At 38.1% G+C, this 21,038-nt stretch overlaps 1 protein-coding gene across 1 annotated transcript in view; it reads left to right on the top strand.

The window, feature by feature from the left end:
• Positions 1-21,038, top strand: part of LRRC69 (leucine rich repeat containing 69) — a 97,259-nt gene that overhangs the window by 61,391 nt on the left and 14,830 nt on the right. The window contains exons 6-7 of the mRNA XM_004768593.3: positions 11,091-11,192; positions 19,614-19,793. Of these exons, the coding sequence (XP_004768650.1) occupies positions 11,091-11,192; positions 19,614-19,793 (282 nt within the window). The remainder of the gene's footprint in view (positions 1-11,090; positions 11,193-19,613; positions 19,794-21,038) is intronic.

Raw genomic sequence — 21,038 nt, 5'->3', positions numbered from 1 at the left:
GCCACCCAGGAACCCCCAATTTTTTTTTTTAAAGATTTCATTCATCCATTTGACAGACAGAGATCACAAGCAGGCAGAGAGGCAGGCACTGAGAGAGAGAGGAGGAAGCAGGCTCCCCACTGAGCAGAGAGCCTGATGCGGGGCTCGATCCCAGGGCCCTGGGATCATGACCTGAGCCAAAGGCAGAGGCTTTAACCCACTGAGCCACCCAGGCACCCTTGTAAGGCATTTTTATACAGTGTTTTTATTCTTTTAATTTACTACCTTAAAATTAAAAAAATCCTACTTGCTTTATGAAAATGTATTATTAATTAATACTTAGATCCTCCTCTTAGACAATGTAAAAACTTTACAACACTTTATCGACCTCTATTCTTAGATATTTTATTTGTATAATTTTGTATTTTAAATACAATTATATTTTAAATATAATTTTCTATTTTAAAAGATTTTACTATTATTTTATACAGATAGTATTCATTTAGATTTATCTGCAGGGTTCATATTCTTCTTGTTATTCAGTTCTTCCCATCTCTCCATTCTTCCTTTTGGGATTCTATATTTGTTTCTAGCTTGAATCACATTTTTTAGTTTTCTTTAAAAATGAGTCTACCTGTGGTTCAGTTTCACAGTTTTTGTTTGAGTTAAACTATCTTTCTTTTAACTTTATTCTTGAAGAATAAATTTTACTGAGTATAAAGTTTTAAAGTGACAGTACTATATTTCACTACTTTCTATACTGTTCCATTTTCTTCTAGCTTCCATTTTTGCTGTTGAGAGGTCTGGGAGAAGTGTAGCTCTTGCTTCTTGTTAGGTAACCTGTTTTCCTTTTCCTGGTAGCTTTAAACATTTCCTCATGTCTTTCATGTTCTGCATTTCAAATATGATGTGTCTAGATATAAACTTCATTTTATTTATCCCTGGAATAATACCTGGAATTTCTTGGACTTCTTAGATATGTCAATTAATGTTTTTCCTTGTTTTTTGAAAAATTCTTCATCATTGTCTTTTTCAGTGTTACTTCTGCCTCCCCCTTCTTTTGCAACTCTAGTTTCCTGTATGTTACATCTTCTCACTATATCTCTTTTTTATCTTACCCTTTCCCCCAAACTGTTTTCTGTCTCTCTGTGCTTCATTCTAGATATTTCCTCCCGATATTTTACAATGGAATAATTTACTGTGTTTAATGTATTTTTTAACCCATCCATTAGGTTATTTCTTTCAGTTTTATTCAGCAGTACAATTTTTGGTTGGTTATTTTTCAAATCTATCATGTTACTTAAAAATTTTTTTTTTAATTTTTATTTTTTTAAAAAGATTTTATTTATTTATTTGACAGAGATCACAAGTAGGCAGAGAGGCAGGCAGAGAGAGGGAGGAGAAGCAGGCTCCCTGCTGAGCAGAGAGCCCAATGCTGCGCTTGATCCCACAACACTGAGATCATGACCTGAGCCGAAGGCAGAGGCTTAACCCACTGAGCCACCCAGGCGCCCCACATATTTTTTAAAGGGGGGCTTGAATTCACGACCCTGAGATCAAGACCAGAGCTGAGATCAAGAGTTGGATGCTTGAGTTCTTTCCATTTGTGTGGGAGAATGTGGAATGGGACACCTACCAAATCCTGGGAAGACTTATTCCTGCCTATAACCTTTCATTTGATCGAAGAGAAGAACAGCAATTCTAGAAACAGAAGAACAAGCACTTTCTGAAAGGTAGGACTGGCGGAGAAGTGAATCCAAAGTGACGGAAAGATAGACCCCAGGGGGAGGGGACGGCTCCCGGAAAGCGGCGGAGCAATGGAGCAAAAAATCAGGACTTTTAAAAGTCTGTTCCGCTGAGGGACATCGCTCCAGAGGCTAAACCGGGGCGAAGCCCACACGGGGTCAGGGTGGCCTCAGGTCCCGCGGGGTCACAGAAGGATCAGGGGTGTCTGAGTGTCGCAGAGCTTGCGGGTACTGGAACGGGAAAGCCGGCTACAGAGACAGAGCCGACAGTAAGCTCACAGCTCGGGGCTACCTTGAACCGGTTGCAGGCTCGGTGAGCTCTGAGCGCGGCCGGAGGTCAGGCAGACGGGAGTAACTGGGCACTGTTCTCTGAGGGCGCACTGAGGACAGGGGCCCCGGGCTCTAGGCTTCTCCAGGCCGGAGACCAGAAGGCCGCCATTTGTATTCCCATCCTCCAGAACTCTACGGAAAGCGCTCAGGGAACAAAAGCTCCTGAAAGCAAAACCGAGCGGATTACTCAGCGCGCCCCCTGGTAAGGGCGGTGCAATTCCGCCTGGGGCAAAGACACTTGAGAATCACTACACCAGGTCCCTCCCCCAGAAGATCAACAAGAAATCCAGCCAAGACCAAGTTCACCTACCAAGGAGTGCGATTTCAATACCAAGGAGAGCACGGAACTCATGGCTTTCTCCCTGTGATTTTTCAGTCTTGCAGTTAATTTAATTTTTTTCTTTTTCATTTTTATTCTCCTCTTCTGCTAATTTTTTTAAACTGGTTTATCTAATATATATATTTTTTCTTTTTTATACTTTTCTTTATTCGTTTTCTTTTTTTAATTCTTTTTTTTTCTTTTTTTCTTTTTGAACCTCTTTTTATCCCCTTTCTCCCCCCTCATGATTTGGGATCTCTTCTGATTTGGTTAAAGCATATTTTCCTGGGGTCTTTGTCACCCTTTTAGTATTTTAATTGCTCCTTAATATACTCTTATGTGGACAAAATGACAAGACGGAAAAATTCACCACAAAAAAAAGAACAAGAGGCAGTACCGAAGGCTAGGGTCCTAATCAATACAGACATTGGTAATATGTCAGATCTAGAGTTCAGAATGACAATTCTCAAGGTTCTAGCCGGGCTAGAAAAAGGCATGGAAGATATTAGAGAAACCCTCTCGGGAGATATAAAAGCCCTTTCTGGAGAAATAAAAGAACTAAAATCTAACCAAGTTGAAATCAAAAAAGCTATTAATGAGGTGCAATAAAAAATGGAGGCTCTCATTGCTAGGATAAATGAGGCAGAAGAAAGAATTAGTGATATAGAAGACCAAATGACAGAGAATAAAGAAGCTGAGCAAAAGAGGGACAAACAGCTACTGGACCACGAGGGGAGAATTCGAGAGATAAGTGACACCATAAGACGAAACAACATTAGAATAATTGGGATTCCAGAAGAAGAAGAAAGAGAGAGGGGAGCAGAAGGTATACTGGAGAGAATTATTGGGGAGAATTTCCCCAATATGGCCAAGGGAACGAGCATCAAAATTCAGGAGGTTCAGAGAACGTCCCTCAAAATCAATAAGAATAGGCCCTCACCCCGTCACCTAATAGTAAAATTTACAAGTCTTAGTGACAAAGAGAAAATCCTGAAAGCATCCCAGGAAAAGAAGTCTGTAACATACAATGGTAAAAATATTAGATTGACAGCAGACTTATCCACAGAGACCTGGCAGGCCAGAAAGAGCTGGCATGATATTTTCAGAGCACTACACGAGAAAAACATGCAGCCAAGAATACTATACCCAGCTAGGCTATCATTGAAAATAGAAGGAGAGATTAAAAGCTTCCAGGACAAACAATAACTGAAAGAATTTGCAAACACCAAACCAGCTCTACAGGAAATATTGAAAGGGGTCCTCTAAGCAAAGAGAGAGCCTACAAGTGGTAGATCAGAAAGGAACAGAGACAATATACAGTAACAGTCACCTTACAGGCAATCAATGGCACTAAATTCATATCTCTCAATAGTTACCCTGAATGTTAGTGGGCTAAATAAATCTGTGGGACACAACAAAGGCAGTCCTGAGAGGAAAATCTAGAGCGGTACAAGCCTTTCTCAGGAACAAGAAATGTCTCAGGTACACAATCTAATCCTACACCTAAAGGAGCTGGAGAAAGAACAAGGAAGAAACCCTAAGCCCAGCAGGAGAAGAGAAATCATAAAGATCAGAGCAGAAATCAATGAAATAGAAACCAAAAAAACAATAGAGCAAATCAACGAAACTAGGAGCTGGTTCTTTGAAAGAATTAATAAAATTGATAAACCCCTGGCCCGACTTATCAAAAAGAAAAGAGAAAGGACCCAAATAAATAAAAGCATGAATGAAAGAGGAGAGATCACAACTAACACCAAAGAAATACAAACTATTATAAGAACATACTATGAGCAACTCTACACCAACAAATTTGACAATCTAGAAGAAATGGATGCATTCCTAGAAACATATAAACTGCCACAACTGAACCAGTAAGAAATAGCAAGCCTGAACAGACCCATAACCAGTAAGGAGATTGAAACAGTCATTAAAAATTTCCAAACAAACAAAAGCCCAGGGCCAACAGCTTCCCGGGGGAATTCTACCAAACATTTAAAGAAGAGCTAATTCCTATTCTCCTGAAACTGTTCCCAAAAAATAGAAATGGAAGGAAAACTTCCAAACTCATTTTATGAGGCCAGAATCACCTTGATCCCAAAACCAGACAAGGATCCCATCAAAAAAAGAGAGACCAATATCCTTGATGAACACAGATGCGAAAATTCTCACCAAAATACTAGCCAATAGGATTCAACAGTACATTAAAAGGATTATTCACCACGACCAAGTGGGATTTATTCCAACTGCAAGGTTGGTTCAACATCCACAAATCAGTCAATGTGATACAACACATCAATAAAAGAAAGAACAAGAACCATATGATACTCTCAATAGATGCTGAAAAAGCATTTGACAAAGTACAGCATCCCTTCCTGATCAAAACTCTTCAAAGTGTAGGGATGGAGGGCACATACCTCAATATCATCAAAGCCATCTATGAAAAACCCACCGCAAACATCAATCTCAATGGAGAAAAACTGAAAGCTTTTCCGCTAAGGTCAGGAACACGGCAGGGATGTCCATTATCACCACTACTATTCAACATAGTACTAGAAGTCCTAGCCTCAGCAATCAGACAACAAAAGGAAATTAAAGGCATCCAAATCGGCAAAGAAGAAGTCAAATTATCACTCTTCGCAGATGATATGATACTATATGTGGAAAACCCAAAAGACTCCACTCCAAAACTGCTAGAACTTGTATAGGAATTCAGTAAAGTGTCAGGATATAAAATCAATGCAGAGAAATCAGTTGCATTTCTATACACCAACAACAAGACAGAAGAAAGCGAAATTAAGGAGTCAATCCCATTTACAATTGCACCCAAAACCATAAGATACCTAGGAATAAACCTAACCAAAGAGGCTAAGAATCTATACTCAGAAAACTATAAAGTACTCATGAAAGAAATTGAGGAAGACACAAAGAAATGGAAAAATGTTCCATGCTCCTGGATTGGAAGAATAAATATTGTGAAAATGTCTATGCTACCTAAAGCAATCTACACATTTAATGCAATTCCTATCAAAGTACCATCCATCTTTTTCAAAGAAATGGAACAAATAATTCTAAAATTTATATGGAACCAGGAAAGACCTCAAATAGGCAAAGGGATATTGAAAAAGAAAGCCAAAGTTGGTGGCATCACAATTCCGGACTTCAAACTCTATTACAAAGCTGTCATCATCAAGACAGCATGGTACTGGCACAAAAACAGACCCATAGATCAATGGAACAGAATAGAGAGCCCAGAAATAGACCCTCAACTCTATGGTCAACTAATCTTCGACAAGACAGGAAAGAATATTCAATGGAAAAAAGACAGCCTCTTCAATAAATGGTGTTGGGAAAATTGGACAGCCACATGCAGAAAAATGAAATTGGACCATTTCCTTATACCACACACGAAAATAGACTCAAAATGGATGAAGGACCTCAATGTGAGAAAGGAATCTATCAAAATCCTTGAGGAGAACACAGGCAGCAACCTCTTCGACCTCAGCACCACCAACATCTTCCTAGGAACATTGCCAAAGGCAAGGGAAGCAAGGGCAAAAAAATGAACTATTGGGATTTCATCAAGATCAAAAGCTTTTGCACAGCAAAGGAAACAGTTAACAAAATCAAAAGACAACTGACAGAATGGGAGAAAATATTTGCAAACGACATATCAGATAAAGGACTAGTGTCCAAAATCTATAAAGAACTTAGCAAACTCAACACCCAAAGAACAAATAATCCAATCAAGAAATGGGCAGAGGACATGAACAGACATTTCTGCAAAGAAGACATCCAGATGGCCAACAGACACATGAAAAAGTGCTCCATATCATTCGGCATCAGGGAAATACAAATCAAAACCACAATGAGATATCAGCTCACACCAGTCAGAATAGCTAAAATTAACAAGTTAGGAAATGACAGATGCTGGCGAGGATGCGGAGAAAGGGGAACCCTCCTACACTGTTGGTGGGAATGCAAGCTGGTGCAACCACTCTGGAAAACAGCATGGAGGTTCCTCAAAATGTTGAAAATAGAACTGCCCTATGACCCAGCAATGGCACTACTGGGTATTTACCCTAAAGATACAAACGTAGTGATCCGAAGGGGCACATGCACCCGAATGTTTATAGCAGCAATGTCCACAATAGCCAAACTATGGAAAGAACCTAGATGTCCATCAACAGATGAATGGATCAAGAAGATGTGGTATATATACACAATGGAATACTATGCAGCCATCAAAAGAAATGAAATCTTGCCATTTGCGACAACATGGATGGAACTAGAGCGTATCATGCTTAATGAAATAAGTCAAGCAGAGAAAGACAACTATCATATGATCTCCCTGATATGAAGAAGTGGCGATGCAACATGGGGGCTCAAGTGGGTAGGAGAAGAATAAATGAAACAAGATGGGATTGGGAGGGAGACAAACCATAAGTGACTCTTAATCTCACAAAACAAACTGAGGGTTGCTGGGGGGAGGGGGGTTGGGAGAAAGGGGGTGGTGTTATGGACATTGGGGAGGGTATGTGCTTTGGTGAGTGCTGTGAAGTGTGTAAACCTGGCGATTCACAGACCTGTACCCCTGGGCATAAAAATATGTTTATAAAAAATAAAAAATTAAAAAAGAAAAAGAGTTGGATGCTCAACTGACTGAGCTACCTCGGTGGTGCTACTGTGTTACTTTTGTATTTTTCTGTAATTTACTGAAAAATTTAGACTTGGTTTTTATTTCCTGGGACATGTTAAGTATAGCTATTTTAATGTCAGAGTCTGAGAAATTCAATATTGGGAAGTACTTTTGGGCTGATTTCTGTTGTCTGCTGTTTGTGCTGTTTAATCTACCTGTATCAGTTAGAGTTCTCCAGAGAAATGCTATTCAACCCAGTGCACCATCTTTTCTTCTCATGTGCTAAGTGATATTTATATGTGTTTGTGTGTGTGTGTGTGTGTATACACATATATATGTGAATATTTTCTTTCTCTCTATATATATTCACACACATATATGTATATATATTGAATACATGTATTTATTAAAGTGTAGTTGACATACAATATTATATTAGTTTTAGGTGTATAATACAGCAATATTATAACTGTATAATGCTATGATGCTAGGTTGATTATATCCAGGACGTTGTATCTGAAAAATTATTTTTGAAAGGCCCTTGAGGCCACAGATGATGTAGCTTCCTAGAGACATTTTCATTTTCCTTTGTCACTTTGACAGTGTTGTAATGGCACCCTTTAGTGCAATGGAAATAAAACTATGGTGCCTCTTTTTCAGTACCTAAGAGTCACCCAGGATAGTCAAAGTTGGTCTGCTATCTGTGTGGGTTGGATATTTTTTTATTTAACCTTATTCCAGGGTGAAAATTTCTTTCTGGTCTCAGGGGAAAAAGTGGTTTTAAATGTGAGACTCATTTCTTTGGCTATCCACGTGCTCCTTAATCCTGTCTTGGTTTTTCTATTGGTCTTTTAGTTCTTTCATGCCTTGAAGATTTCTGATATGTATTTATTTTTATTGAGATATTTTGTCTGAATTACTTTTTTTCTCTATTACTGGATTTGGAAGTTTTTGGTAGATTTCATTAAGACAGTGAAAAAACCCGAGTGACTTCATTCTGAAAAACTCTTTTACTTTCTTCAACAACCATCTTTAATTATCATTTCTGCTTTTTTCTAGGACTCTTCTGCAGGTATCAGGATATGAAGTAGCAAAGTAATCTAACTTTGACTCAATCAAACCATTCTCTTGCTGATAAATAGATACTAGATCTTGTTCTCTGGTGAAGTTGAATGTATGGTCTCCTACCTTCCTGAGGAAATAGTCTTCCCTCATCTCTGCATGCCTGGTTCTCCTATACTGTTATGGGTCTCAGATCAGGTATCAGCTTCCCAGGAAAACTTTCCCTGGAAATCTAATCAGAGTAGCCATCTCATTACTCTGTGACCTCAGTTCTTAAAATTTTCTTTGTCACTTACCACTATTATAAATGCATGTTTATTTATTTATTCAAATACCTGCTTATTATCTGTCTTTACCCACAATCCATTCTTTTATGTCCAAGGGAATATAAATTCCCATGAAAGCAGGATGCTTGTCTGTTTATTCATCACTATGTTCTCATTTAGCACCCTGAATATATCATGCCAGTCCTTTGTGGTCTGCCAGGTCTCTGTGGATAGGTCTATTGCCGGTCTAATGTTTCTAGACCTTTAGGTCATGAATTTCTTGTCTTGAGCTGCTTTCAGGATTTTCTCTTTGTCACTGAGATTTGTAAGCTTCACTTGAATGCCTGTTTCCTTTCCTTCTCCAGAATAGTGATGTTCTCTACTATAATTTGTTCCAGTACAACTTCTGTTCCTCTCTCTCTTTCCTCTTTTGGGATTCCAGTTATTCTAATATTGTTTGAGTTTATGATATCACTTATCTCTTGAATTCTCCCCTCATGATCCCATAGTTGTTTATCTTTTTCTCAGCTCAAGTGATCTTCATCTTAAAAAAAAATAAAACCCCTCATTTGAACCTTCATTTCCCTACAGCTGAGAATCTCCTCTCCACAGGGAACAGATCAATGAGCATTTATAATTTTTTGCCTCTATATCAAGAGTTTTCCAAAGTCAACCTAGTTTTGGGCCTCATAATTCTCTGTGGGGGCTCTCCTGTGCAAGGTAGAATGTTTAGCGGCATCGTTGCTCTTTACTACTTAGAGGCCAGTAATATGCCCCCATTCCCAGTTATGACATCCAAAGATGTCTAGAAATTTCTATTATGGGGGAGGGGCAAAATTGTTCCAGTTGAGATAAAACTCATAGCTCCTGTTGTTGAGTAGGCAGGTGCAGAGACTCTGAAAAGCTGTAACAACATTTTATTAAATAGAAGACAATGTAACTTATTATGTTACTGGAGTGGCAACAATGGCCAAAAATATTGTCCTATTAAGAAGGAAGGCTGACCAGAAACCCAGTAGTGCCCAGAGAGAGGGTATGAAAAAATGTTATTCTGGGGAATATTCAGAATGGACGTTGAGAGATTGGTGTGACTTCAGGTTACTGAAATGCCTCCTGCAAAACACATGCTAATGAATTTCATTAATTAATGCCCCTTCAGGAGGATAACTTATTTCTGAAATATTTTGTGTAACAAGGTAGCAAACAGAGTGATTCATTGCCATGTATGGTGGAAGTGTAGTGACAGAAATTGAAGGAAGAGAAGCATGACCCCTAAAGAGAAATGTATGCCCTTTGAACCATGCTCAAATTTGAAATGAGGTTCATATGTTAATGATATTTACATATAGCAAGGTATTCAAGTTTGTATCTGTTTTGGAAAAGGGCTATGCATTTTGATATAAATTATGGAGTGTTCTTTAGGACATAAAGGAGAAAAATGATGGTTCTATTAAGCATGGGGAGTGCTTTCTTCATTTCAGCACACCCAGCGCTGACTTGGGGCTACCACTGGATTCAACTCTCTAGGTTGCTTCCTGATGGTAGACAACATAGGAAACTGTCTTAGGAAAGTCAGAATGTCTGCTTTGGGACTAGGAGACAAGGTGGTTCCAATGTGGCCTTGAGTTCTGTATTTTATTTCAAAATGTTGTCTACGTTGTAGAAATTTCCTGAGACTTTTGAGACCTAGTGACATGGTGCCCTCGAAAGATGTTTTAAATCAATTATTTTAATTTGCTGAATTTCAAACGCTAAGCTGAAATCAGGGAAATATCTTTAATTCTCCCATAAGTGTGAGGATGCCAGCTCATTGTGGCTCATAGAAACCAGTTTTCCACATCTCTTCCCGGCTCTGTGTTTGGTGAATGGAATCAGCCATGGTAGCAGTATTTACACCAATTAATCAAAACATGCTACAATTCAGGGCTTTTAAAAATTTTTTATCTCCAGAGAACTGTTTTACCAGCATACCACTGAAGATAGGTCTTCTTTTTTCCATTTCACAGCTGAAACTGAGGCTTGGAAAAGTAATTCTCTAAATGAATTTAACTTGGAAAACACATGATTTCCTGGGGGGCAAGGCACACTATTAATATGAGAGAATCCTTTATTTTTCTCCTAATAATGGTAGACTCAATGGCAGACAATTGAATTTAAGTTTTCTTCATAGAAGATTAAATATCCTTGTGAAATCTGTTCTCCTTTTTTATTTTCACTGTGCACAATAGGTTATAATGAGAACATTTTGATTTTCCTCTGTTTCTCTTACCTTTCTCACTGAATATAAATGATCTTGGTTCACAGCCTTTGAGACCTGAGTATTTGTGTATATTAGAATGTTATTTTTCATTATACTTGGTTTTTTAATAAATACATTATTTGCAATATATTCTCAGCATTTTGATTGGGAATAATCAAATAATTGATTAATAATAATTATTAATAATATTATTAATTATAATAATTAATAATTGATTAATTAATTAACTGATATCTCTTCTATTACTAATCAATCCTATTATCCTGAACAAGTTTTCACAATTGTCTAGTATAGAGGATGCCACCAGGGACCTGAAAGGTCATTGCATTGCCATTCATGCCAGCATGAAGGCTCTTAAGCTTCTAAAAACTAAAGTATGTCCTGCTCTTAAAATACTAACATGGAATAGAAGTTCTAAATAAAGTAAGATGTAGCCTGAAAAGTAAAGTTTGTTATTTTATCAGGCAATGAAGTTTTTATTTTGTTTCAAAAGTTTCAGAACCTGAAGCTAAAGGAATTCTACTGTGAAGGAAATCCACTGTTCCTGAGGCAGCCAGTTAATGCTGTACAACAGGAAGACGCCTGGAGTCTACAGGTGAAGCCTTCTATCATTTACACAGGTCTTCAAGCGAAAGCCCTGATTTAAATTTTAAAGAGTTTTCTTTAAAGCAGTTTTGCAAGCCAGCCAATGATTGTTGCAACCTTAGTCCATTGGCACTGTGGATCCTAGAAATAACTTCTTTGACTGGCTTACAGAATCCAATGTAATCCTAATTTCCAGAATGACCAGATTTAGAGAAATGGAAACATTTTGTTGGATGAAAAGAAAAGAGGAATTTGTTTTCACTTTAACCTTCCAAGTATTTTTTCAGTATTGTCTAAGAATATGTTTAATTTGTTCTTACCAGGATCTTTGCCTCTTCCATCCTATTTTCACTTGTCCCTATTTCTAGTAGATGAATGAATCTGATTCAGAAATCATGTTAATGTTAGTCAGACAAATTGATGATATTAAAAGATGGAAGAGAAAAGCATATTAGAGGATTCTATGTGGTTTTTTGGTGATAGATGAATTAAAGATTGTAATCTTCCCACATTTGAGTATGTGTCTCCATCCTGACTTTGAACTTCTCAGGTTCTAAGTGCTTAACAGGAATGAACTTATTTAGTTCTGTAATAATCTTAAAAAAGTAGCACCATTATTATCCCCCTTCTACATTAAATGAGACCCAGATAGGTTAAATAACTTGTCCAAGTTCACAGAGCTAGCCGGTGTTGGGACAATGATGCCCACCTAAGCAGCTGGGCTTCAGATTCCATTCTCAGAAAGGTCCATTGTCTCAGAAAGATGCTGCTGGAAGGTGAGGGAAAAGGGGATAGAGTTAGTCCCTTCCTGGAAGAGGTTCTGATTTGTCGAGGGGACTGAATGAGCAGTTAACCCAACGTGGCAGTGGTCTCATTGGGAGCCTTTGTAGTCAAGAGTGTTGCCCTGTGACTAGGATGAAGACACAGAGTGAGAGAGCAGTATTTCTTTTCTCTTTTTTTATGCCAGGAGCACAAGCATTTACACACACACACACACACACACACACACACGCACACACACAGTTGACCTCTAAACAACACAGGGACTAGGAGCATCAGCCCCATGCAGTTGAAAATCCATGTGTAACTTTTGATTCCACCAAAACTTAACTACTAATAGCCTACTGTTGCTGGAAGCCTTGCCAGTAACATAAATAGTTGATGAACATATTAACATATAAGAAATAAGAGTTAATATACATATGTATTATATACTGTAGTCCTACAATAAAGTAAGCTAGAGAAAAGAAAATGTTAAAATCATAAAGAAGAGAAAATATTGTACTACACCGTATTGAAAAATTCATTAACTTTGAAAACCAGAGGGGCTTAACATTGTGAGCTTTTACCATTTTTGTTTTGTTTTGTTTTGGCACATTGCGAGTTTTTATAATCAGTGGGGCTTAACACCTGGAACTTTAAAAATCAGCAGCTTAGGTCTGGGAGAGCCAAAGGGCGATAAAAAACTGAGTCCCCACCCTTGAAGAGACAGAGGAGAAGAGAGTTGGGGGAAATTGGAGTGGGAGACAAGCCATGAAAGACTATGGACTCTGAAAAACAACCCGAGGGTTTTGGAGGGGCGGGGTGTGGGAGGTTGGGGGAGCCTGGTGGTGTGTATTAGGGAGGGCACGGATTGCATGGAGCCCTGGGTGTGGTGCATAAACGATGAATTCTGGTACACTGAAAAGAAATTAAAAAAAAAAAAAAAGAGCGAGAGAGAGAGACAGCCTAACAAACAGCCCCAGTGATAGAGCATAGAAGCAGCAGTTTGAGCAACACTTGGGGGATGGGAGAGATATTTATTTATTATCTCAGAGCTTGTGCAGGAGGGGCAGGGATCTTTGGGAGACTTCTCTGAAAACAAGAGCTGGAAGGCCCACACCCCCGGCCTAGATACACAAACACATGCAGGAACCAGCAGAGTGTGAATACTCCACAGAGCTTGCTAACAGTGTACCCCACACCCACCTCTTCTGCAGACTCATTCCCTCCAACCCTGGCTTCCCCAGGAGTTTTCCAGATCGGTACAGGTCTCCTCCCACAGCAGACCTGTACAAAGCTTGCTGACACTATGTGCCCTGCCCTTGCATTCTCCTGTTGAGCAGAACCCTCTAACCTGCCCCCCACAAGAGTCCAAATCTATGCCACAAGCGTGGCATTGTGTAAGCAGTCCCAGTAGGGGCCAGCACCATTCCAACATGACTCCTGTCCTGGCGAGAGTTGAAGATAACCACACATACCAGTTAAATTGCAGCCCCAGCAGTAGGCTGAGGGCAAACATCTGGTCTAACTACACACTTTACCCATCGGTGAAAGTCCCCCCCGACCCCCCTGCCTTGGTATAACACCGGGAGAGTGCCTTGCAGTTTGGTGCTACTGCAGCTCTGACAAATGCCTGGTCTGACCCCACTCAAGCTCAGGGCAGCCCCACATTTGCCCATTAACAACAGAGGGACCAAACTTGCCAACAACAGGGAAAGTGAGCCATTGCTGACAACTGGCCTGAAACAAATACAGCTCAGCCATAGCAGTAGGGCACACACAACTCACATAGGAGACACTCCTGAAACTCTAGATTCTGATGACCAGGGGACATTTTACTACAGGATACCGCAGGACCTCTCCTTCATAAGGCCACTACCTATAAGAGCAGGAGACCATAAAAAACTACTATAACTGATAAATGAATTTAATAAGCTCACAGGATACAAAATCAATATATAGAAAACTGTTGCATTTCTATACACTAATAACAAAAGAGTAGGAAGGGAAATTAAGTAATGGTATTTATTTTATTGCACCCAAAATAATAAAATATCTAGGATTGAACTTAACCAAAAAAGTGAAGACCTGAACTCTGAAAACTTTAGAATATCAATGAGATAAATTGAAGATGACACAAACCAATGGAAGGAGAATCCATACTCATGGATTCGGAGAATAAATATTGTTTAAATGGCCTTACCACCAAAAACATTCTACAGATTTAAAGCAATCCCTATCAAAATATCAATAGTGTCTTTCATAGAACTAGAACAAATGATCCTAAAATTTGTATGAAACCACAAAAGGCCCCAAACAGCCAAAGCAATTTTTTAAAGGATTTAAAAAAATTTTACAGAGTGAGAGAGAGCCCAAGCAGGGGGAGTGGCAGGCAGAGGGGGAAGAAGTCTCTCCTCTGGGCAAAAAGTCTGATATGGGACTTGAATCCAGGACCCTGGCATCATGACTTGAGCTGAAGGCAGATGCTTAACCAACTGAGCCACCCACATTGCCAAAGCAATTTTAAAAAAGAACAAAACTGGAGGAATCACAATTCCAGATCTCAAGGTATACTACAAAGCAGTAGTAATCAAAACAGTATGGTACTGGCACAAAAATAGACACATAGATCAGTAGAATGGAATGGAGATCCCAGATATAAATATAAACCCATGCTTCTATGGTCAGTCTACAACAAAAGAGGCAAGAATATAATGGGGAAAAGACCATCTTTTTAAAAAATGGTGTTGGGAAAACTGGATTGCCACATGCACAAGATTGAAATTAGACCACTTTCTTATGCCATACAAAAATAAACTGAAAATATATGAAAGACCTAAATGTGAGACAGTAGTCATAAAAATCATAGAGGAGAGCACAGGCAGTAATTTCTTTGACATTTTTTCTAGATATGTCTCTAAGGCAAAGGAAACAAAAGCAAAAATAAACTATTGGGACTACACCAAAATAAAAAGCTTCTGCACAGCAAAAGAAACAATCAATGAAACAAAAATAAGGGTTTAATATCCAAAAAATATAAAGAACTTATACAACTCAACACCAAAAGAACAAATACTCCAGTTAAAAATGGGCAGAAGATATGAACAGACATTTTTCTGAAGAAGACACACAGATGGCCAAGAGACAAAGTTGCTTAACATCACTCATCAACAGGGAATTATAAACCAAAACCACAATGAGATATTCCCTCACTCTGTCAGAATGTCTAAAATGAGAAATGCAAGAAGCAACAAGTGCTGGCGAGGATGTGGAGAAAAAGTGACATTACTGATATAAACTATTAAAAATTTTTTTTAATGATTTTTTTAAGTAATCTCTATACCCATCATGGGGCTCAAACTCTGAACCTTGAGATCAGGAGTCACATGTTCCACCAACTAGGCCAGCCAGGCACCCCTGATTTAAACTACTTGATCTGTCAAAGAATTGTAGAGCTTTGATTTAGGCTATGCCTTGGTTAAGATTTTTAAGAACTTCTGGGATGCCTGGGTGGCTCAGTTAGTTAAGTGGCTGCCTTCGGCTCAGGTCATGATCCCAGCGTCCTGGGATGGAGTCCCGCATCAGGCTCCTTGCTCAGCAGGGAGCCTGCTTCTCCCTCTGCCTCTGCTGCCACTCTGCCTGTCTGTGCTCTCTCTCTCTCTGACAAATAAAGAAATAAATAAAATCTTAAAAAAAAAGATTTTTAAAAACTTTTCTTCACCTCAAAGATTTATGAACTAAAATTTAATGTTTATGACTAGATTATAACAAAATATTAACCAAAGCATACTGCACCAGTAAATGTTGGACTAAAAGTTTTATCTATGTTATCTAATTTAATTCTCTGAATTCTGTGTGATAGTATTAGAAAAAAAAAAACCCTATTTTACAGGTGTGGTATCCAAGATTAGAGAAGTTAATAAGGACTTTGCCAGATAGTATCACCCTGCTGAAAAGTTGTAGAGCCAGGATTTCTACTGGCTCTACTATTTATCTGTCTGTCTCTAAGAATCTTTCCTCTTGATGATGTTTTAATGCCTGTCATACACACAGTAACATTTGGTCATATAACAGTTTCAAAGTTCATCATTCCTTCTAAGACTTTATAACTGTTGTTACATTTTATAATTTTAATATTTTTAAAAATATTTTTATTTTTTATAAACATATATTTTTATCCCCAGGGGTACAGGTCTGTGAATCGCCAGGTTACACACTTCACAGCACTCACCATAGCACAGACCCTCCCCAATGTCCATAACCCCACCCCCTTCTCTCAACCACCCTCCCCCCAGCAGCCCTCAGTCTGTTTTGTGAGATTAAGGGTCACTTATGGTTTGTCTCCCTCCCAATGCCATCTTGTTTCATTTATTCTTCTCCTACCCCCTTAAGCCCCCATGTTGCATCACCACTTCCTCATATCAGGGAGATCATATGATAGTTGTCTTTCTCTGACTTATTTCGCTAAGCATGATACTCTCTAGTTCCATCCACGTCATTGCAAATAGCAAGATTTCAATTCTTTTGATGGCTGCATAGTGTTCCATTGTGTATATATACCACATCTTCTTGATCCATTCATCTGTTGATGAACACCAATTTTTTAAAAAGATTTATTTGTTTGTTTGTTTAGAGAGCAGATGTGGCTGATGTGAGTGGCAGGAGGGGCAGAGGGAGAGAATCCTCAAGCTGATTCCCCACAGAGATTGGAGCCTGGGCAGGTTTCAATCTCGTGACCCAAGAGGTCATGACCTGAGCTGAAACCAAGAGTATAATTTTAATATTTATAAAAATATAATTTGTGTATGGATAATTTTAAAATTCAAATTAAATAATCATATGTAAGGAAAAATAAAAACATCTAGCTGAAACTGATTTTAATATATGATGGTTTAAGCATAGGAATCATCTCTGATGTACATATAGTTAGATAAAAAAATATTCTAACATAATAGCACATAAGCTATTCAAAAGGAACAATTTATTTGTTCATAAAAGATTTCTTGACTTTTAATAACGCTAGAATTAAGCCATCATTAAGCTGTATGTTCTCAAAAACTGCATTGCCTGTATCTTTTTTAAGATTTTATTTATTTGACAGACAGAGATCACAAGTAGGCAGAGAGGCAGGCAGAGAGAGAGAGAGGAGGAAGCAGGCTCCCTGCTGAGCAGAGAGCCTGATGTGCGACTTGACCCCAGGAACCTGAGATCATGACCTGAGCTGAAGGCAGAGGCTTTAACCCACTGAGCCACCCAGGCACCCTGCATTGCCTGTACCTTTAAGAGGTGTCCTAAAAGTTACTATTGGTCATGCCAATAATATCTTACTTTATATATGCTAGCAGTTCCAAGTCATAACCTTATGTTTCAGCGGTATGTGTTATTCTTCCAAGGTAACATATTGGCAGCAAGTAGGAGAAGAACATAATTAATGGGTAATATAAGAGTTGTCAAGAGACATATCAAGTGCAACAAACATGTTTGGTTCCAGAAACTGTAAATTGAAAAAGTGAACTGTATGAATTGTGACCTATTTATAGGTCCCATGTATTTCAGCAAATTTTCCTACCATCTGCTGCTTGGGAAGTGAATCCTTGTTTATTCGTTTTCTGCTTTATTGTGAGACCTAGCCATTGAGATTTGATAGCTAAACATTGACCTCTAAAATTAGTATATCATTCCGAATCACAAACTCTTCTCTGTGTAAGTAAAGAAGAGGATTTGATAATGGGCATCTAATTTAGGAGTCCTGGTAATTTTCGTATGAAAGAGTAATTATTCCAGAAAGGATGACCTTATCATGTAACAATCCAGGAAAAAGAGCTGAAGTAGGGAGGAGGTTGTGCTGTTGAGGATCAGACATTTAAGGAGCCCAATCTTATGGCTGTTTGCTGTACGAAGGCTGCTTTCTCAGAAGTTGGTAAATGGAAGGGTTAGAGTAATAAAGAGCAATAAGAAGAGTAATAAGAAGACAACAATCTATAGAACTTTGTTCTTATTTTTTTAAGATTTTAATTGGGGCAAATGAGTGAAGATTATGTATGAGCATATGTGTGTATGTGTGTGTGTGTGTGTGTGTGTGTATGTATGTATGTAGGTATGCATGTATTCCCAAAGATTCTTGTTAGGACCCTATTCCGAAAGAGCCTGATATAGGCTATCTTAATGCCAGAGGGAAATCTTTCACTTTGGCCAAAAAAACCCAAAAAACCAAAAAAACAGAAAACAAAAGCAACAACAACAAAAAACACCCATTCCCATAAACTGTTACAACTGATGCAATGTTTGTGTAACATTCATACAGGACTTCATGCTACCGGCACAAACAATGAGGTTCCTTTAGCAGAGTAAATTAAATGTTTATTTTGTTTGCTTCATCAGCGAAGATTTAATTTTATGTATTATATACTATTTTACTTTAGGGTGATGATATTGTTGGTGGTCATGGCAAAAGCCAGCTTATATATTCTCACCACCCTTTTTGTTATTTAATATTTTAAGTCATTACCTGAAGTGAAGTTTCTGGACATGGCTGGGTAGATAGATTTAATACAGATTGAATTCAGAGATTTGGGCAATAGGAATCAGTGCTCTTTACCAATATGACTCTATTCAGGTACTCACTGCAGTAGGTAACTTAGACCAGTGCATCTCAAAGCTCAACAGGCACACTGATTACCCAGAGAACCTTTTTAAATGGCAGATTCTGGTTCAGTAGGTCTGAAGTGCAACTGAAAGTCTGCATTTCTTTCTCCTCCTCCTCCTCTTCCTTCTTCTTTTAAGATTTGTTTATTTATTTATTTATTTGTGGGAGAGAGACAGCAGGGGGAGGAGCAGAGGGAGAAGGAGGAGAAAAGCGGACTCCCCGCTGAGCACGGAACCTGGTGCAGAGCTCAATCTCAGGACTCTGAGATCCTGAGCTAAGCCAAAATCAGGCACTGGAAGCTTAACCGACCGAGCCACCCAGGTGCCCCAGGAAGTCTGCATTTCTAATAGGTTTTGAGGTGATACAGGTTCTATTGGCCCATGAGTCACAGTTTAAGTAATAAGGATTTAGATGTTAGTTAATATCACAGACTCAATTTTTTAGTCCAGTCTGAATATTTGTACAATCCGTGTTTTATTATTTTTTTGTTTCTTTTTTTTTTGCTTATTATAATGAGAGGTATAACATTGAACCTAAACTTTAATGATGTAAATTTTTAATAATTTGGATTTCTGAATGTAAGAGATGTACAAATATTGAAATGGAAGTAACTTGCTTTTCTTTTCTTTTTTTTTTTTTAAGATTTTATTTATTTATTTGACAGACAGAGATCACAAGTAGGCAGAGAGGGGCAGGCAGAGAGTGAGGAGGAAGCAGGCTCCCTGCGGAGCAGAGAGCCTGATGTGGACTCGATCCCAAGACCCTGAGATCATGACCTGAGCCGAAGGCAGAGTCTTTAACCCACTGAACAACCCAGGCGCCCCAAACTGCTTTTCTTATATTATTGAAAATGAGTTTATAAGATCAGTCACTAGCAATATAATTTATTATATATGTATTCTGGAAAATTAACAGAAACTATGAGAAATAGGCCAAAAAAAGTAAATTAGTGAAATGAGAATAGTTGTAATATAAAATAGTTATCTTAAAAATAATCTGAGGAACTGTATTTTTTTAATCTAGGAAATAACATCAAGATTTATAATGAATGAACTAGCAGTAAAGAATCCTTTCATAATGCACGTCATAGAACAGCACCCACAGGTCAGGAACATAATCTCTCAGAGAAGAAAATGTGCAATATGTGGAAATTACTTTTTAACAATATGGCTGGAATGCGTTGAATTTGTTCCTCCACCAAAGGTAAATGGTGCTTTTTGTGTGAATAGAGCCTAAGACCTTCTCTTATTCTTTGTCCTTACCCAAGTCAACCAATACTAACTAGATTTTTATCTAAGAATTTACTTCTTAGATATTATAATGTTTTTTATTAAGCTTTATTGATACATTGACACATAACATTGTGTAAGTTTAAGGTTTATGTAAGTCCTGTTGCTTTGGTACATTCATAAATTTGCAAAATGATTACCACCATAGTTATTTCTTTTTTGTGATAAGAACACCTCTAATCTACTAAACTGGCAACATTCAAGTATATGAAACAGTATTATTAACTGTACTTACCAGACTGTGCACTAGATACCTAGACTTGTTAGTCTTGTAACTTGAAGTTTGTACCGTTTGACCAATATCTCCCCATTTCTCCCACTCCAACCAACCACCACTTTACTACTTTACTGTATCTCTGAGTTTGTCGTTTTTAGATATTATACGTTATATTTTAAGTGTTATTATAAAGTATTTTTCTCTCTGACTTACTTCATTTAGCATAATGCCCTCAAGATCCATCCAATTTGTAGCAAATAGAAGGATTTCCTTTCTCGTGGCTGAATAATATTCCTCTGTGTGTGTGTGTGTGTATCTCACATCTTTTTTTATCCATTCATCCACTGACAGATATTTAGACTGTTTCCATGTCTTGACTACTCACTGTCATGAGTAGTGCTGCAATGAATATGAGAGTACAGATACCTTTATGAGAGAATTAATTTCAATTTCTTTAGATATATACTCAGAAGTGGGATTGCTAGATCATATGGTAGTTTTATTTTTAATTTTTTGAAGAACATGCATACTGTTTTCCATAGCAGCTGTACTAATTTGCACTCCCAACAACAGTGTACTAGAGTTCTTTTTTTCCCATATTCTTGTCAACACTTTTCTCTTACCATTTTAATGATAGCTATTGTAACTGTGAAGCGGTATCTCATTACGGTTCCGATTTGCATTTCCCTGAATGAATAGTGATGGTGAGCACCTTTTCCTGTACCTGTTGTCCATTTGTATGTCATCTTTGAAAAAATGTCTATTCATTTTCTCTGCCCATTTTGTAATTAGGTAATTGTTTTTTTTTGCTGTAGGGTTAATGAGTTCTTTATATATTTTGGACACTAACCCTTTTTAACATATATCCTATAAATATTTCCTCTGATTTTGTAGGTTGCCTTTTCATTTCACTGAGTTTCTTTTGCTCTGCAGAATCTTTTT

The sequence above is a fragment of the Mustela putorius genome, unplaced genomic scaffold (assembly GCF_011764305.1).
Source record: "Mustela putorius furo isolate JIRA1106 unplaced genomic scaffold, ASM1176430v1.1 tig00003846_pilon_pilon_pilon, whole genome shotgun sequence".
In the NCBI taxonomy this organism is placed as follows: Eukaryota; Metazoa; Chordata; class Mammalia; order Carnivora; family Mustelidae; genus Mustela; species Mustela putorius.
The sequence above is the reverse complement of the archived record's forward strand: the minus strand, read 5'-3'. Positions and strand labels throughout refer to the sequence as shown.